The following is a 20211-nucleotide window of genomic DNA, read 5'->3' as shown; positions in this document are numbered from 1 at the left end:
CTCTGTGTCCGATCTGAACTTTAGGACAGGCCTGCCACACTTAGGGGCTTAGAACATGGTGGTTGCTGTTTGTCATTGTTGCCATTGTGTAGATGCTCTTCCAGACACAGCTTCACGGCGGGGCGGGGGTAACAGCTCGTGTTCCGAGGGAGCACTCTTGGGCTGCGGTAGCACTGCCAGCCTGGGCTGGTGAGGCCCTCTGCAGCCTAACCCAGGCTAAGCGTGTGGTGGGTCAGTGTGTTTCACAGGCAGGTTGTGTTGTCTTCAGCGACAGTGTCACGGTTCACTTTGGTGACACAGAGGATGAGTTCAGGAGGCCTGCTGTGCTGAAAACAGTCCTGATGAGCTGTGCATTTGCAGAAAGTATAGGAAATTCTGGGAAACCCATCCATGCAAATGAGAATGACCTTCGAGAGGATCTCATGAAAAGCAGTTGTGTTCTGGGAAGAGCAGTAAGGGGACACGTGACCATGCTGCTCTTATGTCACTAAGGATCTGTACTCCTGTGAGTGCCCAGCAGTGGGGGCTTGCCCTCCGACCCAGCTCTAGGGGGCTGCTGCCTTAGGACTGCGTGGGGGGGGCCTGACCTGGTCACACCTCATGGGAGGCTCTGTAGAGGCCCACAACGGCCCTGAGGCTTCCTCAGCCCCTACACACACACACACACACACACACACGCACGCACGCACGCACACAACACGGGGATGGCGTTCCTAGAAGCCAGATCTAATATATGTCGTGCTGTCAGCCTCCTCCCCATGGAGAAGTTAGACCTTTGCCTGATGAAGACGCATCAGCTACATGAATGTGTTTATCAAGAATTTAACTAACTCCCAGGGGAGAAAGTATCTTCTGCTGCCTTATATTTGAAACCACTGACATTTTTCTTCAAGATTTGTTGATTGCACAGTACATGTATATAAACTTGTTGAAATGAGTGATAATGAAGACGAATTAGCCACCAAACCCACTGCCACAATCGTGTGTGAAAGTTTCCCATAAGCCTTTTGTTCCGAGTCCTGGACTATGAAAGGTCTAAGGTCAGCTTCCGCTTGTGAGAATCACACAGTGTGGTTACAGGGTGGCCGTTCAGGATCTGCCTATCACTGAAGTGCTTGCTGAGAAAAGTAGACTTCATTTCCTTTTTACTTGCAGGAACAATTGCTGTGTGTCCTGAGATGGGCAGAGTGTCCTTAGGGCCGGTCTTCAGAGTTGAGTTGCGCTCTCGCTCGAGAGTGTGTGTTGGGTGTGTTTGTGCTGAGTGCTCAGCGGTGGCCGTGCCACAAGACGGCTTGTTAGACATGCTTCAGGCCCATAAAGATGGCCCTGGACCACTGGCTGCGGAGCTGCAGCTCATTTTAAGGAACATAGTTGCGAATACATGAGGAGGGCCAGCAGGGGAAGGGCTGACTCCTGTGCCTGTGGCCTGCTGACAGGTGTGTGGGGGAGTTCACTAGCCCTACCAGTCCCCACTCTGGAGAGACTCAGAGCCCCGCCAGTGAGACAGCCTGGAGTATCCCAATCTGTCACTTTTTGTTTGAGTCTTTCAGTTTGCCATTATATTTGTAAGAGGACAGATGCTGACGGCATATGAAATGACACAGAATAAATGTGAGGATGTAGGGGTGAAGGCATAGAGCCCCCTGAACAGCGGCTGGCAGCAGATGGGTCAGACTCGAGTGCTGGGAGGATCCCCTGGGAGAGGAAGGTGGGTTGTGTGGTGGTGCTTTTCTCTTCTCCTAGCCTAGGGCAGTTGTGAGGAGAGGCCTGGGGGTCTCGGAGACCCCTGGAGGGAGTTGCCCACGGGCAGCCACTCTGAGCAGAGGCCAGCATGGCGTGCCCTACTTCAGCTTCTGCTTCCCTTATTCTTGTTCGTAAACTGGGATAGGGAATGAATTTATCCTGTCTAGTTTTTTCCAGTTTTTAAAATCCTCGCGTGTCTAAAACAAACAAAAAATCATTTAGCTTCTCACTAAAGTGTTTGGTTGTGACTTCTTTCCATGAAGGATTTGTGAATATTGGTGGAGGTAGGACTAATCGAAGAGACTAGTGTTTATGGTGGGCTAATGGAATCCTATCTGTCTGTGTCTCCCTCAAATTTGCCTGCTCACCCTGGCTGTTGAGGATCAGCTCTGGCCATACCACTGCTTTGCTACACAACCTTCTGTGCGTCCCTGTTACCTGACAGAGAAGGGTTGTGCTTCCTCGGCTCACCATAGGGGGGCTCACCCTGCAAGACCCACTCATCCTTCCAGTCACAACCCCTGCCCATCTTCCGCCAAGGATGGTTCTCCAGCCTGACTCGTCATCATGGCGGCCACATAAACCGTCACTCTCCTGTGTCCTAACTCCTGACTTCTGTGGAAATCCTTGGTTTCCTATACATCCTATTTCGAATGCATTTCTTCATAAAGCTTCATTTCTCCTAGTTTTTGCAGTAGGTGCTGACTTCTCACCTGCCTGAGCCCCCCTGCACTCTATGTGTACTGCCCTCATGCCAGTTACATTTTACTTGTGTTTTCCTTAAAAACTATAAGTAGGTAGTATTGAGTTCATTTTCTATGCCAGGCTCTGTTCACAGGCCCTTGTGTGTTTTCTCAGTTCACCCAACAGCCCAGTACCTTGGCTGCTGTTCACCCTCTTTCTTCAAATATGGACGCCCAGGGATTGAGAGATGAGGTAATTAGCGCAACGTAGCAGCTGGTTGGTGGTGAAGTGGAGATTGGCGTCGAGGCCTCCGGACCTCAGAGCCTCTATCTTAAGCGCCGCGCTACGTGGATGAAATCTAGGTAGACCAGAGCTCACGCCATACTTGTCAGATGAGCGCACGTGTGTGTGTGCTTGGGGTCCAGGCACGTGCTGCAGTCAGAGCCGGCTTCACGGCGGCGCAGCCTATGCGGGCGCACAGAGCCCCACGCTGACACGGTCCGTGCTGGCTTCACGCTTGCTGTCGCTGCCTTACAGTTTGCAGTACTGTTTCAACAAAGGGACTCTTCATTTTCATTTTGCACTGAGTCCCATGAATTATGTGGCTGATCCTGCAAGCAATCCATTTTTATTTTCTGTTCTTTAGAGTCACCCTAGATATAGAATTGACTCTTCTCAAGAGGCGCCCGTGATGTGTGCCAGGCTGGGAATTCTAACTGCTTGCCAGCAGCTGTGACGTGCTGATCGTTTCTCTCCGCGTGCAGAATCGCCCGATTTTCCTAGCTGTGCAAAGGAGTTATTCCTTGTTCTACAGTGACCTTGTCCCAGGAGGCTCATCAGAGCGGGATTCCATGATCCAGTCTGAACAGCTGATATGAACTGTTTGGTCGGAAAGCCCGGGTAGCTCTGGTTCACAAAGAACACAGTAGGAAGACATGAAAAGACAGAGGGACAAGTGGCTTGAATGAGAATCTAGCTTGTTCAAATGGCACCCAGATTACTTTACCTTGAATCGTTTGTGAGTTTTTTTTTGTTTTGTTTTGTTTTTTACATAATTCTGGAAGAATCCTGGTTGATATACATTTCTGAAGACAGATTTTAACTTGGTCCTGTTCCCTGGGTGAATAGCATTTTAATTGCTAAGTTGTGGTAAAGAGCTGTGCTTAATTATGGACTCAAGTATCTAATTTGTCAGTCATTGGTGCTATTTGAAACCCTCTCTCTTGTTTTTGCCATCATTCCACTGTTTGCACTTGGGTTACAGAGGGCCTTGTCTCCTTGGACACATCCAGGCAGTGCTGTCACTTTGGAGTACAAAGCAGGACAGAGAGGCATAATTAAACCTATATGAAACTACTCAGGAAAATGTTTCCTCATCAGCCACTCAGATGCTGAGAATTCTTTATCCACAAGTTGATAAATTATAATCAGTCACAATCTGAAGAGATCAATTTAGTGAGAATCTATTAATGTTAACACTGTGTGTAGTCCTGTGAGTTGATTTATGGGAAGGGTGTGTTGGGGTGTGAGAGTTTTACTTTATTAGAAATCTGGGTTTTTGGGTAATTCTCTTCTCCCTTTTGCCCTGGTATGAGAATGCTTCTGGAAAATGAACTGATTCTGATCTTGGACCATCTCTTCCTAAACATCCATTCCGTTCAATTCTGTGTTTTCAGTGCTGTGAAATGCACTGCATATAAATGAAAAGCTGGTGTTAAGTGGAGTCTTGTGGACTATGGGGGCATCGTCTGTCTGGCTGATGATCGTGACTTTTTCAGTGGCTGCATTTTTCACAGAATCAAAAAGCCCTGGTGTTTTATTTCTGCGGAGGGAAGTCAGAGGGCGCTCCAGAGAGCATTTAATATCAGTTACTTTAAAAACATTTAGTTATTTCTTGGCTAAATTTACAAAAATGTAGGGAAAAGAATCCACTGAAATTAACACTGAAAGGTTTTTAGACATTTCCTTTCTCACAGTGGCCAGAACATTCTTGAAAATTCTTACATTCCACAGAATTGAAAAAATCTCACAGCAGCTGAAAGATGTGTTCGTGTTAGTCCTCTAAACCTATTTGGCAGTAATATCCAGATGTGGGAGGCTCGTTAAGACTGAGAGGAAGTAGAAAGAGCTCAGTTTATCTCAAAAGAGAAGAAAAGCCTTGTGATCTTGCACTGACTCTTCCGTGGCCTCAGCAGCCCTTAAAATAGAGTGGATGGTAGGGGATGGAGAGTCAGGAAGTCAGCACGCTGGCTTCCTGTGTGAGCCAGTTTGGGGGGTCCCCCTTTTCAACGTGGCAGGGCAGCGCATGGCCCAGCTTGAGTGGTGACCAGCCGCAGGCTCTGTCTGGCAGTAGACTGCCGGGCAGGCGGCACCGCCCGTTCCCTGAACGAGGTCTGTTCTCAAACAGTATTTGTGTGATGGTATCCATTTCAGAGTGTTTGAGAAGAATAGTAAGTCATCAGAATAAGGGCTAATTCTGAAAATTCTTTTGCCCGCCATACATCTACGTCTAGCGTCGTAAAAACATTTGGGTGGCATTCCGTCCGTTTCTGTTTGTGTGTTCTGTGAGTGTGAACAGACAGAAAACAAAGCCACTATTGAGTTATATAAAGGCAGAAGAGGGTTGGGAGTGAATGCCGGCCTTCTGGAAATGCTATTTTTTCACTTTGGGATAACTCCAGTAACCAAGTAGAATTTTCTGATACATTTGCCAAATAAAAGAGCTGAGGATGAGAACTAGCATGAGATATTTTAAATTAATGTACGTTTTGGAAAGCAGAGTAAGAAAAGCAAGCTCTAAATACAAACGTAAAAGTTACATCTTGACTTTCCCTACGGAATCAGTTGTCATTTCCTCACAGAAACACAAACGTGAGTATTTACCGTACATTTAATTCGCTGGCATTACTGGTTTAGCCTGAAGAGAGTTAGAAGAACATGCCCCCCCCCCCCCGGATGTTGCACCGGCCCTGACCACGTGAACGTGCTCGTCCCGGGTCTCCTTTATTTTCCTCTTTCTGTACTACCGCCACTCTGCACAGGAGGCAAGCAAAGCACCCACTGGTGAAACTACATTTGAAGTGTCTCTGTATTACAAGCCTAGAAAAGCCTACCCAGTTTTCTTTGTAACTTACTTCTCCTGTTCCTCCTCTGCTCCAGCCCCCTTCCCATTATTTCAGAACAAGTACTGAGAAATTTGGGATATGTCTTAATGGAAAAGAATAAAGGGAGGTCTATTTTATGGTACCCAGATAAGTGTCTTGATCTCTCTTTTATCAAAACATGGTACCCAAAGTAGGCATGAGCTGGTGTTCCAGGACCCCGCTAGTCCCTGACCCCACCGGGGCTGCCCCACACATACCCCTCTCCTGAGCCTGAATCCTCCTGACAGTCCCAGCTGTGTAGCTAGTATTTCTCTCGATCTGTGTAGCAATAACAAGATTGGTGATAATAACAGGAGGAACTTAGGAACTCTGCCTCTTTCACTAGCTTCTCATCCCATTCCCTCAAGGACCCAGCATCCTTGGTGTCCTTATTTGCCCCATTGGATAATACCTAGAGGAGCCATTATCAGTGAGTTCTCTTGCCATTATATGTCAGAGTGATGATATGCTCAAGGGTGCTGGGTGTAATTCCGTCAGCCCTTTTTCTCGCATGTAAGGAAGAATATTAACTTTGAATCTCTAATAATTGCTTTTAGTATAATATTCACAAATTTTGGCACTTTATTATTAGCGACCAACTATTTTCAAACTGCTATAGACCCACCACGGCTGAGAGCCCCTGGCGTGGGCGTCTGATGTCACTGTGGGCCGTTATTCTGGACCCACCTACTGTTCTTCACTTTCTGCACTGCTGATAGAGGTTCTCCTTCATTCAGCAGACGTGCTTTAAGCAACCAGAGATGTCGAGGAAACAAGGCTCAGTGCTGCCCCTTAAGGCGGGAATCGAATCTAGTTGGGAAGATAGACACACATAAAACTAACCATACGAAAGGGTGTGCTGTAGCGACGCGAAGAACAGACGGTGGGGGACTCCAGGAGGTTCCGATTCATCTAGGAATTCAGGGATCTGATGTTGGAATTAGGCTTGGAGAAAAAGGATTTTATGTCAGGGAGGGGGAAGAGAGGCAGAGAGGACAAGATGAGTAAAAGCATGCACACGGAAGCTGAGTCTGAGAATAGGGGCGCACTGAACCTGTCCTGAGTGTAGGGTGCGTGGAGGCAGGCAAAGAGCAGGAGAGGAGGAAGGGCTTGCACAGGATGGTCCAAGGCCTGGAAGAGGGGGCCAGGGATTCGGTCCTCTATTCTGTAGGCAAAGGGAAGGTGCGCGGAGCACGTGAGCGGTCTGATGGCTCGGCCGGGTGGAGCCTGGAGGAGTGGGGTGGACGGAGCCTAGAAGTCAGAAGAACAGTTAGAGCGCAGTCGTGCTGATCCAGGCCGGAGATGGGGGGTTGGGAGGACAGTCAGCAGGTGGAAGACCAGTTACCTTCTTAGACTCCATGTTGTCAAGACCGGCCCCCAGGGTGCCTGACACACAGTACTCATTAAAAGTTGAACTTAATGAGACCAATTGGTGTGGAAGATGAGGAAGGGGGGGAGGGCAAAGGACGGTTTCGAGGTGTCTAGCTCGAGATAACAAATACAGGAGGGGCAGGTTTGGGGGAATGGCAAACCTGTTCGGTTGGATGAGGTTTAATTTGAGCTGCGGTTGACGGTGTTCGGTAGAGATGTCCAGGAGACAGCGGGAGAGTCTAGGCTTGTCGCTGAGCAGAGAGATCTGCTCAGAGAGTCACATCCGCCTCTTGGGCGTAGATGGGTTTGGGAGTCATACTCTCAGCAGCCGTCCTTATTCTTGTTCTGTTAGAAAAGCTTCTCGTTGTGTCACCTTCCTGCCCCTGAAACCCCATCCTGTCCTGCTCCAGAAAGTGCATAGCAGCACTGTTAGAAAATGCTCTAGCTCGGCGAATCGGGTCTGTCCCCAGCCTTCAGAACTTTGGTTTGAGTAAAAGATATCTTTTCCTGCAAAAGCGTCCGGCCGAGCAGACCCACTGCAAGCTGTCCTAGGAAGGGGAGAAAAGCCGGCCTTGTCTGGGGGACAGCAGTCACTTAGCCGGAGCAGTGGATTCACAGTCAAGAGGCCCGGCTTGCTGAACGAATGACCTAGGTTCCCCTTCCTCAGCTCTCCCATGGAAATGACTCGCTCCTGAACTAAATCTTCATAGTAAGATGGACTTCACCCCCAGTCACAGTGGCTAGCGTCACTTACTGACGTCCCCGGTTGTCCTGTTGTCCACGAGAGTGGAGGAGGTAAAGGACACAATCGATGTCCTGATGACAGAGCTCTGGTTTCTGTCCCCAGTGCCCGTCAGCAGGGTAAAGAGCCTGTGGAGCTCAGCTCTACTGTGGTGGTGTATAAATTCACTGATTCCAATTAAATTCAATAAGTGACATTCTGGGCATTTTTATGGAGGCTTTTAGATGGGGACGCTATATGATCAACCACATTTATAAATACTGAATAGCAAAATCTGAACAGTCGTTCCAGACTTTGAGTAACAAAATTAGAAAACAAAGACACATACAAAGAATGCACTAGTCTCACTGTGGTCATAAGCTCTGGGAAAACCAGTGTGAAAAATTGGAATTAATTGCTATGTTAATGTCACCAGGGTTCAATTATCTTCTGTACTGCCGTACTGGGAGACTGCAGAAGCAATTCAGCACATTGAATTTTGGCAGCTTTTGGAAACATACATGCTTTCCCCCCCTGTTATTTTTTGATGTCCCCCACCCCCATTCCCTTCAAGGCCATTCTCCAGCTGTTTCCTTAGGGAGTCATTTTATGGGGAAGTTTCTTTTGTAGGCTTCCAGCTGGCTTCATTCTCACTACCTCCACGAAGTGGCTTTCTTTGTCGCGTTTGTATGATATTATCCATCATGCACTGCCTCGGGACTTCCCCTTGGATTGACTTCATATTTTTGGTTTGTGCTCACAGGCTGTCTCCCGGTTCAGACATCTACGTGACGGTCTCATCCATGGCTCTAGCGAGGTCCCAGCAGTGTCGTAACTCCCCTAGCAACCTGTCTTCATCCAGCGAGACTGGCTCTGGTGGAGGCACTTACAGGCAAAAATCCATGCCCGAAGGGTAGGTGTGGCCCCTGTTGACTTCACTGCCTTTCATCTGTAACTCAGACCGGCCTTGATCGATCTACAAAAGGAGCAAAAGGGAAAATGTAGTTAATATCCCAGATAGAAGAATGTTTTAATGTCTGGTTCAAACCACTTCTCGGGAAGTTTATCATTCTCTAGCCTCCAAGGGCTCAGTGGCAGGGAAATCAGGTTACATTCGTTTCTCCAGTTGTATGTATTGTCTAGTTTCAGAGTACCGAGTTTGTTACTTCCTGAAGCAAACTCCGTAGTACTGGCTGGAGTTGGTGTTGCTGTGAAAGTAGGGGAAACGATCATCCTAGCCAAAGCTTAAAATTCGTTTTCTCACGCTTTCAAAGTCGTCTGTGATTTCAGCTTGTGGATTTTGTCGTTTTTCTTTCTTTCTTTCTTTTTTTTGAAAACACCAAACACCCAAAAATAACTTCTGACAAGACTTAAAAGTAAAAGGCTAAATGTACATGATTTTAGAGGCTACTAAAAAGAAAAAACCACCACCACCACCCCTGGAATGTCTGAAGCTGGGAAGTAATTAGCAGCAAAATGTTAGGTGGCATACCCATGCCATCTTTGCCCAGAGGAAGAGTGAGAGAACCATCAAAGACGTCCTGCTGGGCTCTCTCTCTGGGGAAGTTGGTAGAGAACTTGGAACCATTTGAAAATCAAACGTGAGGCATTTATAAAAACTGATGTTTCTATTCCAAGTTTTCCCCGTATATATTTTTAACAAACGCGCACATGATTTGGTTACTTTCTTGAGATTTTACCATGTTACAAAATAGTCATGCTTACTAAGAATATCTTCAAAATGGGTATTTTGGTTTATCCTATAGCATTTTGTTGGTTTTTACAGCCATTTTTTGTTGTGGCTGCTGCTAAATATTTATGTTAGCAGGAAGTAGGTAATAAAACCACTGTAAAATATGCTTCCCCTCCGCCCTGCATTCCAGTGTCCCCCATGGGATTCCCCTGGTCACATATCTAAAATGCACATGTCTTCTTTTAATTACTTTAGTGACAATGAGAAAAAAATTTAGCTCCTATTCATGAGTTCCTACGAAAGGTTTTATGAGTTAAGTATTGCTATCGTACCATACCACAGGCCCAACTAATTATTTCTTGTTTTAATTAGATTTTAAATGGCCTGGTTTGCCTTCAAAAATAAGAATTCCCTGCAACTTCAGTGTTAATACAGCAATAAAACATAAACGAGCTAACAGCAGCAAAAGCACTGTTTTCTTGGGGCCGTGATACACTTGAAATGTGCACCAAAAATGTAAGCTGAAACCTGAGCGTTTGGGTGAGTGTCGGAAACACAGGTCCTGTGCCCATCCTGCACGGTGTTCTTAACGAGGTGGTAATAATTGAACCTGACCTGTAACACCAGCCCTACCGTAGGTGATATTGAGGGTTTTCCCTTTGTGAGGTTACCCAGTGTTTGTTGACCATACTGTATAACATCTTTTTTTTTTTTTTTTAACCTGGGTGATGCTCTTTAACAAGATAATGATACAGTGTCCTCTGGACCCCAGGCAGTTTTTCTCCTGCCTCCCAGTGATGTAGGAGACTGTGCACTGTCTGATTCACGTGCATAGCCCGGGGGCCGGGTTGGATTCTAGGCACCCTTATCAAGAAAAAGATGATCACATCTACTCTACAGCGTAGCCCCATACACGTAGGTATGTACCAGTTACCGGTGGGGCAGGACCGAACGTGGTCCACTGCAAACTCAGTAATACTCAACTTTAAGCAGCTCAGAAGCATGCGGTTTTACCAGTAGATCAGATCAGGACACAGTTGTTGTCCACAAGTGTAATCTGTTCATTCCTTGTTCTCCGTCTGCCTGAGCGGGCCCAGTATCTGCCTGTGCCTTCCCTGGTGCGGGGATGCTGAGACCATCCCGATAGCTTGAGAGGCGAAATTTAACAGGGTGGCTACTGATGCCCGTTCCGTGCAGGTGGGGGAGAAAGTCACCCGCACAAGTTTAGAATGGCAACAAGAGAGAAGTAGAAAGCAACACTGTTGAAAAGACATAGGGTCTATTCTACCGTCCTTGGAAATTTATCTTCGGGCCACGTGCTTGAGGACTTAACGAGGTAGACAGTGGCCAGAGGGAGGAACGGGCTGGGTGAATGAGGAGCTTGGAGATCGTGGCCAGAAGCATAACTGAGGGCACACAGCCCGCAGACGAGACCGACAGAGGCAGGCAGGCCACTGCAGCTTCTCTAGCACTCGTCCATGAGGGTGGAGCTTGTCCTGAGGACCACTGAGACCGAGAAAGGAGAGTTGTGGAGAAGTTTCCAGCCCATGATGAGGAAAGGCCGTGAGCCTGCTCACGTGCCTCGTGCCCATCAGATGATATGTACTTCTCAAGGCGGGATTGAAGGACAGTCTTGCTTTATCGCTCATTTATAACCAGACAGCCGGAAAAGCATTCAGCTTTAAACCCAGAGGTTTTAAAAGTTGTCTTTGGTTTCCACTGCTACCTACCAAAAAGGAAAAGCAAGATTGAATCCATGTCTAACATTTATCTCTTTGCCTTTTTGGAAGAGTCTTCATTTATTGCGAATTTAGAATAAAATCATAGGGCCATTTGGAGGGTATTTACTGTCCTGAGCTAAACAAGGACCCTACTTAGGGAGGAGATGGCAAAGATCATAATTAGTGACTTGCCCCCACCACCAGTTTTTGTTGTCATTATTAATGGAAATAAGCATCATTGCATCAAGTAATAAACATATACAAAGATGCAGACAGTTTTAGTCATTTTCTTCCAGATGTTTGGATCAACTTATAAGAAAGGCAGAACTGAAATCCACACCCAGTCTGTAGAAACCACCCTTTTGTTTTTTAAAGAGCACCTTTCACTGAAATTTTCATATATCAAGGTTCTTGTTTATCATGATGGAGGTAACTTTGTTTAGGGAGGCTTGTGATTGAATTTGTAAACAGCTGTCATTGGGCAGAAGTAATTTAGGGAGATGTTAGAGTAGGAGGTTAAAGTTACAGCCTTCTTTGCTTTGCAAATGCATTTGTATGGATTTTTCTTCCCCGATCCATAAAATGGAATTTTCCATTTTACAAATAAAGAAATGGAGACAAAATTCGAGTGACTCGGTTGGGGGCTGGAACTTGGCTCCAGGCCTTCTTCCTCCTCGTCTCCTGTTCTTTCTAGTGCCCCACTTGCTGGTTCTCCCAGTGCATTTATCAGCCTGTAGCAAGTAAGGCACCTGTCATAAGCATCAATCAGTCAGGCTCTGTTGATCTTGCATCGTATTGATTACTCATAAGCTCATTAGTAACCACACACCAATGTATAAATGTCCATATGAGTCTGAATTTTACACTCCGGCCCTTTTTCCTGGGCTCGTTCTATTTACCTGCCGACATTGCTCATCAAGGCATATGCTTTAATTAGGCACGTATTATTATTCTACCCAGGGTAAAATAAAACCAGCTCATTAAATAGCTAACTATTCTTTCCAGAAATAGACATTTGCCTTCATGTATGCCAGCTAACGTACTTCCAGATTGCCCTTCCCAAAGGCAATTTAAAATTTAGACATCTTGAAAGCGGTCACTCTGTAATGTAAATGATAGCATCTTTGTCTTTCAGACCTTAGAGCGCACATTCAGGAAATATTGGCTCGAAGAATGAGTGACTTAGGGATTTAGCAGATCACTGCGTTAGGAGAAACCCCTGATCTGGTCCAGTCTGAAGACAGACATGGAACGTGAGGATAGTGAAATCTTTCCTTTGCCCGTGAATGAGAATCTGAGCTTGACTACACGTGTGCTAGAAAATTTGGGTTTTCTTATTCTATGTTTCTTGGGTTAGCGCAGGGCTAATGTCTCCGGCCCTTGTTTACAGTGTATGTACTGAGCACACATCCCTTTCTCGAACAGAGTGATGTGTGTTGACCGCGACACACACAGTTTCGGCACCCGAGCACACGCATGAGTGGGCGAGTTTCTGCATGTAGGCAAGACTAGTAGTGCCTGCGTTAGCGTTTGTTTCATCACCCTGGGCCTGTCTTCCCCTTCTGGGTGCCGTCCCTGATGTCATCTTTGCCTTTGGGGGGATTCGCCGTAGGTTTGGAGTAAGCCGCAGATCGCCAGCCTCCATCGACAGGCAGAACACCCAGTCAGATCTCGGCGGCAGCGGGAAATCCACGCCCAGCTGGCAAAGAAGTGAGGATAGCATTGCTGACCAAATGGGTAAGTAACTAATTCCTACGAGCAGCAAGTTGCTTTTATACCAACGTGACACTGGCCACCTCTTGACGACGTCATGAAAGCGTTCTGTGATAGAATACAGCCTTGGTTAATACGTGTGTAGGAGTTAATTCTCAGCTGGATGATGGATGAGTGAGGGCAGCAAATAAGACCTGAGAGAAAAGTCAAAGAATTCTAAGTGACCCCCCTCCCCCAGTTTAAAAATTGAAAGGGCACAGGAATTCTCATCGCCGAGATTGAAATGCCACACTGCCAAACCACACGTGTCCTGAGTATCTCCCCCAGCCCTTGTTCGTTTGCTCGTTGTTGCCTACTCTGAGTGCCCTGAGAGATGCATTGGTATCCTTAATGTCAAGTGTGAAAAAACAGAATAAACTGTACGACGTGGGAAGGAGATGCAGTTGCTGTTGGGTCCCATCTGTAGCGTGGTTAGGCTCTCTCTCCTCCCTCCTGTGCTGCCCCACCCCACCCCCACTCTGCTATTAAGCTGTCAGCCGAGGCCATGTCTTAGTCTAAAACAGCTGGATGGGAAGGATTCGCAGCGGTGAGCCTTCATTTGATTTCTGGCATGGCCCTTTCTCTACGTGGAGTTGTTCCACATGACACCGTAACACTAGTTGATACCATAAAATTTTGCCATGAAACAAGACTAAGTCTCAAAACAGTAGCATCAGGGATTTAGTGTCAACACTGTCGTGACCAGAGACGTGAATCTGGACTGTGGGGTGGGGTTTTTCTCCCCTTTATCCTATCTCTAGTAGTAGTACCACCAGTGTGGGGTAAAAAGAAGGAAACTTCAGGGCTGAAAAAGGTAAACTTTTAAGGCAAAGACCCATCTTCTTTTTCTTTTTTGCAAATACGTTGTTTTGCTCGGTTTTAATGACTATTCCCCTATAAATGTACTAATAACCACGAGCATAGGAAGGAGTGGAGACGTGTTTAGCTAAGACAGGAAATGAGGAAGAGAAATGGAATTCTCAGGTTCGGAAGATCTGCTTCGTTCCAGTACCTTCAGTGAGATGTGCCTTGTTACCGGAGCCATCTGTCATTACCCAGTCTCATGGCACCCGCCCCCAACACAGAAAACCTGAGCATTTTCCGATCTGCTGTTCTGCTCTTGACAGAATGTTTTTAATCCCATATGTTTTGATACTGTTGAGATGGTAACGACACATGTGAAAAGGATCCCTTCTTCAGCATGACTCTAGCAGCTTTTTTTGGCTCCTAGTGTGGGCTTCGAGCAGAGCTGCCAGCAAGGTCTTTGTGCAGTGTTCAGAGCCACACTTCCACTCATGTGAAGTCACAAAGGTACCTTGGGACTAGAAAGGGTCATTATAAGGTTCGCCCTAGACCCATATTCATTCTTTCACATAAACCTCCCTCCAGTCTTTTTTACTTTGCATCTACTCTGATTTGGTGGCATCCCGCTCTTAATAGATGAGACTCTGAAATTAGTATCAGTGAGTCTGTTTAACGTATTTGTTCATCCTTTTAGATATGCCTTTTTTTTTTTTTTTTTTCTTTAAGATACCCCAGAACCTGCCAGAGAAGCCTTTTCACCAACTGGTGGCCTTTCTCCATCCAAAATCGAAGGCTTCAAATAAAATGTTAAAATAATTTTTTTTTCCTAATTTTTTAAATTCTGCCATTCCAGAGGAATAGCCTCGCTTTCTCTAACTGACACATCAGATGGAAATCTGGGGCTTGATGGTATAAGCCATGCTAGGGAGAAATCAAGAAAAATAATTGTTCGTGCTCATTACTCAGTACACTGTATATCCATTGAGTGCCTCAGACACGCCATTTGTAAGAACAGTTCTCTAATGACTTTCAGGTCACTGAGCGAAACTGCCCGAGGCGATTTTTATCTGTTAGCCAGACCCACCTGTCTGTACATCGTGGGTGACACACTGTGCCCCAGTGGAGATGAGGCTGTGAGCTTAATTGGCTCACCCATCTCAGCGGATTTCGTTTTTCTGCCTCTGCTTTTGGAGATGGTGGAGAGTCAGAGTGAAAGAGGATGATGTTGCCCAGTCCTGTACGTTTAGGAGTGGCTGCAGAAGCCCGGAACCGTTGCCGCTAGCTCCCGGTGTGTTAAGCGAAACCGCTTGCCTTTTATCTTTGGAACCCCACCTTGAATGCCGGCTTGGAGTCCGAAAGGAAGCAATTGTCTTAAGTAAACTAGTTGCTGTGTGTCTTTTCTGTTGTGCTCAGCTTACAGTTATAGAGGACCTCAGGATTTCAATTCTTTTGTCCTCGAGCAGCATGAATATACAGGTAAAATATTTCCAAAGTGTCCTGGTAAGTAACACGTGATTGCATCCGTGCCTGTCTAGGTAATGTAGACCGAGCTAGGTTAGCCACACTTGGCAATGAATGAATTTCATAAGTCGAATCCATATATTCTCAACTTTCCCCCCAAAACCAAAAGTTGATTCCTAACTTTGCCGCGTTGTTCATGGCCTTTGGTTTGGTGGTACTTGGCTCTGCTACTGTGTATGACGTGACACACTGTCACCAGCTGCAAGCTTTACCCATCAGCCACTTAGTTTCTGACATGCTGTCTCTTGTGTAAACTCTCAACAAGCTTATCGCTGAAATTCCGAGTTTGCTGGTCAGTGACCTGAGAGATGCAATGGCAAGCCGTCTTCATTTGTCAACATGTGCTCATACCCATTGAGCACCTGCCCCATAATGTCCTGTGCTGTATTCCAGAGCCAACGTGCCATCTCCCAGCAGTATCAAAGGTACTGCCCGCTTTCCGAGAGAGCCCCAGTGGGAGATTAATGCGGCAGGATCCGGTGGTCCACTTGTCTCCAAACAAACAAGGGCATGTAAGTTAACTGTCAAACATGATAAGATTCCTAGCAACGTACACTCCATGCAATGTGAAAAGGGCACAGGTGTGCTTTGCTGTTTCTTCCACATGGTCAAAAAAGGCATCCTGGTGGGAGGTGGGCATTGGCTGCTCCGGCCCTGGAATTTCTGTTGCCAGGGGCCCTAAGGTTGCTTTGAGATAAACTCAGATTCCTCCTTGGTATGCACCTGCCACCCCCACAGATGGAGATGGAAGGCCATATGATGTGATCACAAGCAGTCCTAAAATGTTGGGAACAGAAATGTGCTAAAATGGATTTCTGTTGCTTACACAGTGGCAAGCACGGGATATGGTTGAAGCATCAGTCAAGGGGACAGACAGCCTCCTGATGACTACCCTTCCTGTCTTGCGTAGCTACACACATTTTTGTTTTACCATACTTCTACATAATTCCTGATCACTTACGGGTAGAATTAAGAATCAGAGGTTTTGCCCATGTAAGCTTTTCTCTAGTAAAATGAATATGAAGCTGACGGAACAGAGCGCACGCCTGTGCGCGGGCAAGCACCCTGCACTGGGCTGTGTGGTGAGACTTACCGAAGAAATGTGATGTCGCCTTCGTTCTACTTATAAGTGAGAAATTACCCGATCTGTCAATCTCCCTTCCTTCATTAACACCTTTATATTGATGACACGGTAAAATAATATTTTGAATAGATTGGGTTAGATTAAATATATTCTTAAAATTAACCTCACCTGTTCCTTTTTACTTTTTTAAATGTGGCTGCTATAAAGTTTAAAATTACAAATGTGGTTCCTGTTACGTTCCTATGGATATCTGTTACGTAGTTTACGCTCTCAGCACATCTCAGTTTAAACGAACCACCTTTGAAGTGCTCCCAGTAGCCACACGTGGCAAGGGGCTGGCAAATCCCACAGCACAGGTCCAGAGCTAAAGAAGTTCCGCCCTGCAAACTCGAAAAATAAACGAAGGCCTTGTAACGTAAATGGTGGTGTCACAAAAAACGGCATCAGTAAAGTAACAGGTTGATTGGTTCTTGTTTAAAAAGAAATCTTTCACTTTGAAGTGAAATTTTTATGTCCTGCTCCTGCTCCTTCCCCCAGCCGATGAAGAGCATGTCCCTTCCTCAAGCAGCGCGCGCGCGCGCGCACACACACACACACACACACACACACACACACACATAGTTCCTTCTCTCCTCTTTTCATTCGATCTCTACCGGGTATCTGGACTTCCTGTCTCCCATCTAATTTAAAATATTATTTTATTCAGATATCTTTTGAAATCTTATTTCTTTGATAAACTATAGAATGTTCTAAGCAACCAAGCAAGCCACTCTTTGGAAAGGGTTCTATACACATTTTAATTGAGATAATTCGCGTATCATAGTATTTGGTACCATTTGAAGTATATAACTTAGTGGGTTTTAGTATATTCACAGAGTTGTGTGACCATCCCCACAATCTAACTGCAGAAATCCTGTATCCTTAGACAGTCACGCTGGCTCTTCCCATTCCCTCCAAGCCCTTGACCACCACTCATCCACTTTCTATCTCTGTGGGTGTGCCTGTTCTGGACATTTCATATGAATGGAATCGTATAAGATGTGGCCTTCTGTGTCTGGCTTCTTTCACTCAGCATAACATTTTTAAGGCTCCTCTGTGTTACAGCAGGTGTTAGTACCTCATTTCTTTCTGTGACTGAATAATATCCCATTGAATGGATATACCACATTTTTAAAATACATTCATCAGGTGATGGACATTTGGGTTGTTTCTACGTTTTGGCTATTCTGAATAATGCTGCTGTAAATATTCATTTAGGTTTTTCATCTCTCGAGTAGATGCTAAGAATGGAACTGTAATTGTTTTCCCACAGCAGCTGTGCCACCAGCAGTGCCAGCCATCATTACGGGCTGCCGTTTTGCTTAGAACCATCCCAGTGTGTGAAGTGTTGCCTCATTGTGGTGCTGTTTTGCACTTCTCTGGGGACTGAAGATACTGAGCATCTTTTTATGTGTGTGTTGGCCATTTGATACCATCTTTGGAGAAGTGTCTATTCAAATCTTTTGCCTGTTTTTTGACTGGGTTTCTTGAAGCACAAAAGTTTTTAGTTTTGATGAAATCCAGTTTATTTTTTTCTTTTTTTTTTTTTTGTGCTCTTGGTGTCATATCCAAGAAACCATTGCATAAATAGGTCATGAAGATATATACTTAGGTTTTCTTCTAAAAGTCTGATCGTTTTAGCTCACACATTTAGCTCTTTGATCTTTTTGAGTTTATTTTCCTGTGTGGTAAGGATCCAGCTTCATTCTTTTCTTTTGCATGCAGAAATCCGGTTGTCCTAGCACCGTAATTTCCCCCTATTGAATTGACTTGGCACCTCTAATAAATTTTACCTCTGAGCCCTCCTTGGAAAGCTGTCTTCTAAAGAGCTGCCAGTTGGGGAAGGAAAAGGAGATCTCCTTAGGAATAAGTCTTATATTCTGCCTTATGTTGACTCCAAGTGGTAGGACTTTTGGAATCCAGCACACTTTCTGATTAAAGTGATCTCAATACTATTGATATTTTAGCCTAAGTGAATGAAAAATGGATTCTGAAAAATAAACCTGTCTCTAGCGCTCTTTGCCATGACCTCTCCTAATGGGTTTTTCCAGGCACCTCCTGTCTTCAGTTTGTTATCATTGAAATTTTGGTGCTGTGAGAACTCCATAACCAGACACGTGCCAGGGAGCCCTTCTCCCTAGCGTTTCTAGCGTTCAAGTCTTCTTGCTTCCCTTGCAGTCTGATAGCCACTACTCGAGCCACTCCAGCAGCAATACCCTCTCCAGCAACGCGTCGAGCGCCCACAGTGACGAGAAGTGGTACGACGGGGACCGCACCGAATCCGAGCTCAACAGCTACAACTATCTGCAGGGCACGTCTGCCGACAGCGGCATCGACACCACCTCCTACGGCCCCAGCCACGGCAGCACGGCCTCCCTGGGGGCCGCCACGTCGTCCCCTCGCTCGGGGCCCGGCAAGGAGAAAGTGGCACCCTTGTGGCACAGTTCCAGCGAAGTGATCTCCATGGCAGATCGGACTTTAGAGCCAGAGAGCCTCGGCCTGGACCGGAAGACAGAATCCTCCCTGAGCCTGGATATCCACGGCAAGAGCCAGGCCGGCTCGAACCCCCTGACGAGGGAGAACAGCACTTTCAGTATAAATGACGCTGCTTCCCACACAAGGTAACTGCCCCCCGCGGCCCCCCCGGCCCGGTCCTGAGGTGGGCGGCCAGCCCCAGCCCACGTCCCGCGCTCACCAGGGAACCGAGACGGGGTTTTCCCGCGGGGACCGCCTGGTGTCTGCCACCGAATACTTGATTCCTGCAACCCGAACGCGTCATTTTAAACTGCAGACAGCAAAGTTTACATGATGAGTCTTCATGAAGTTGTGTTTGATTTTATAAAAGCTTTCTTACGTACCAGAATCAGAGAAGAATTTTAGATTTCTGGCTTTCAGGTAGTGATAGAGAACGAAACAGTTTCTTTTGAAAACACGGAAAGAAAATCTTGAGCATATCTTTAAAAGAGAGGGGTCTTTCCTAAGATTAACGTGGCATTATTTACGACGCCAAACGCATCCTCCACACTGCCTCTCTGTCGGAGAACGTCACTTAGCCAGTGTTTGCGTGGTAATTCTTTTTCAGGAATTGCCTCCTGACGGTGATGTCTTGATTTGGGGAGGGGGGGTGTCCAGTAGACAAGTGTAGCTAAAATTAGACATCCCATCTACCTTTCTGAATAGGAAAGAACACATTCTCCTGTATCCTTGGCGATCTCTCTGCTAGGCAAAATAAATACCATTTTTCATTTCCTCTTTTGGATTTGAGCCAAAAATCCAAAGTATGACAGGCTTCTTCCTTTTTAGGGAGGAAATATTCCACCACTATCTTTTTGGGCCTGTTGATGTCTGTGGTGGTTTCTCCTTTTACCCTTTTTTTTTTTTTTTTTCCTGGAAAAGATGTTTTATTTCAGTAGTAACGTGGGAATGTACTAAAGATAGTAATAATGATGAACACTTGATTGAATACTTAGGTCCTAGGTATTGTTCGAGGTGTTATATATTTTAATTCACTTCATCTCAGCAGTCACTATCTGAAGTAGGTAATATAATTCTCCCTAGTTTATAAATGAGAAAAATGAGTCACAGAAGGGTTAACTTGCCTTGTGTCAAAGCCAGGATCCTTTTATTGTCGTCAGTCATCGATCAGTTTGCATGACGGCACCTAACCTTGCTATCTTCTGGGCCTCTTTTATTATGCCCTAAAGAAAAGTAGCAGACACACTGAATTTAGTTTTACTTTTCTGATGGGAATCTAGGCACATAATCTGTCAGTAAACCCCAGGTAATCTTAATGACGGAGGATGTCCTCTGTGTAATTTGGATTTAACGTGATCGCTTACATACTCGGTTCTCTCCTGTGTCTGTATCGCTACTGACGAGATTCTCGAGCTTCCCGTCTGGAAACACCGGGTCGGCGTGTGAAGCATTCACAAGTT

General features: G+C 45.9%; 1 protein-coding gene across 11 annotated transcripts in view; it reads left to right on the top strand.

The window, feature by feature from the left end:
• Window positions 1–20211, top strand: part of SIPA1L1 (signal induced proliferation associated 1 like 1) — a 371790-nt gene that overhangs the window by 316117 nt on the left and 35462 nt on the right. For all 11 annotated transcript variants that reach the window (XR_005837672.1, XR_005837671.1, XR_005837673.1 and 8 more), the window contains 4 exons: window positions 8426–8575; window positions 12689–12813; window positions 15547–15665; window positions 18455–18897. Coding sequence is in view for 8 of the 11 variants with exons in the window: in XM_040641706.1 (XP_040497640.1) it covers window positions 8426–8575; window positions 12689–12813; window positions 15547–15665; window positions 18455–18897 (837 nt within the window). In the remaining 3 variants the exon portion in view is untranslated. The remainder of the gene's footprint in view (window positions 1–8425; window positions 8576–12688; window positions 12814–15546; window positions 15666–18454; window positions 18898–20211) is intronic.

The sequence above is a fragment of the Ursus maritimus genome, unplaced genomic scaffold (genome assembly GCF_017311325.1).
Source record: "Ursus maritimus isolate PB19 unplaced genomic scaffold, ASM1731132v1 scaffold_25, whole genome shotgun sequence".
Classification (NCBI taxonomy): domain Eukaryota; kingdom Metazoa; phylum Chordata; class Mammalia; order Carnivora; family Ursidae; genus Ursus; species Ursus maritimus.
This window is presented reverse-complemented; position numbering and strand designations above follow the sequence as displayed.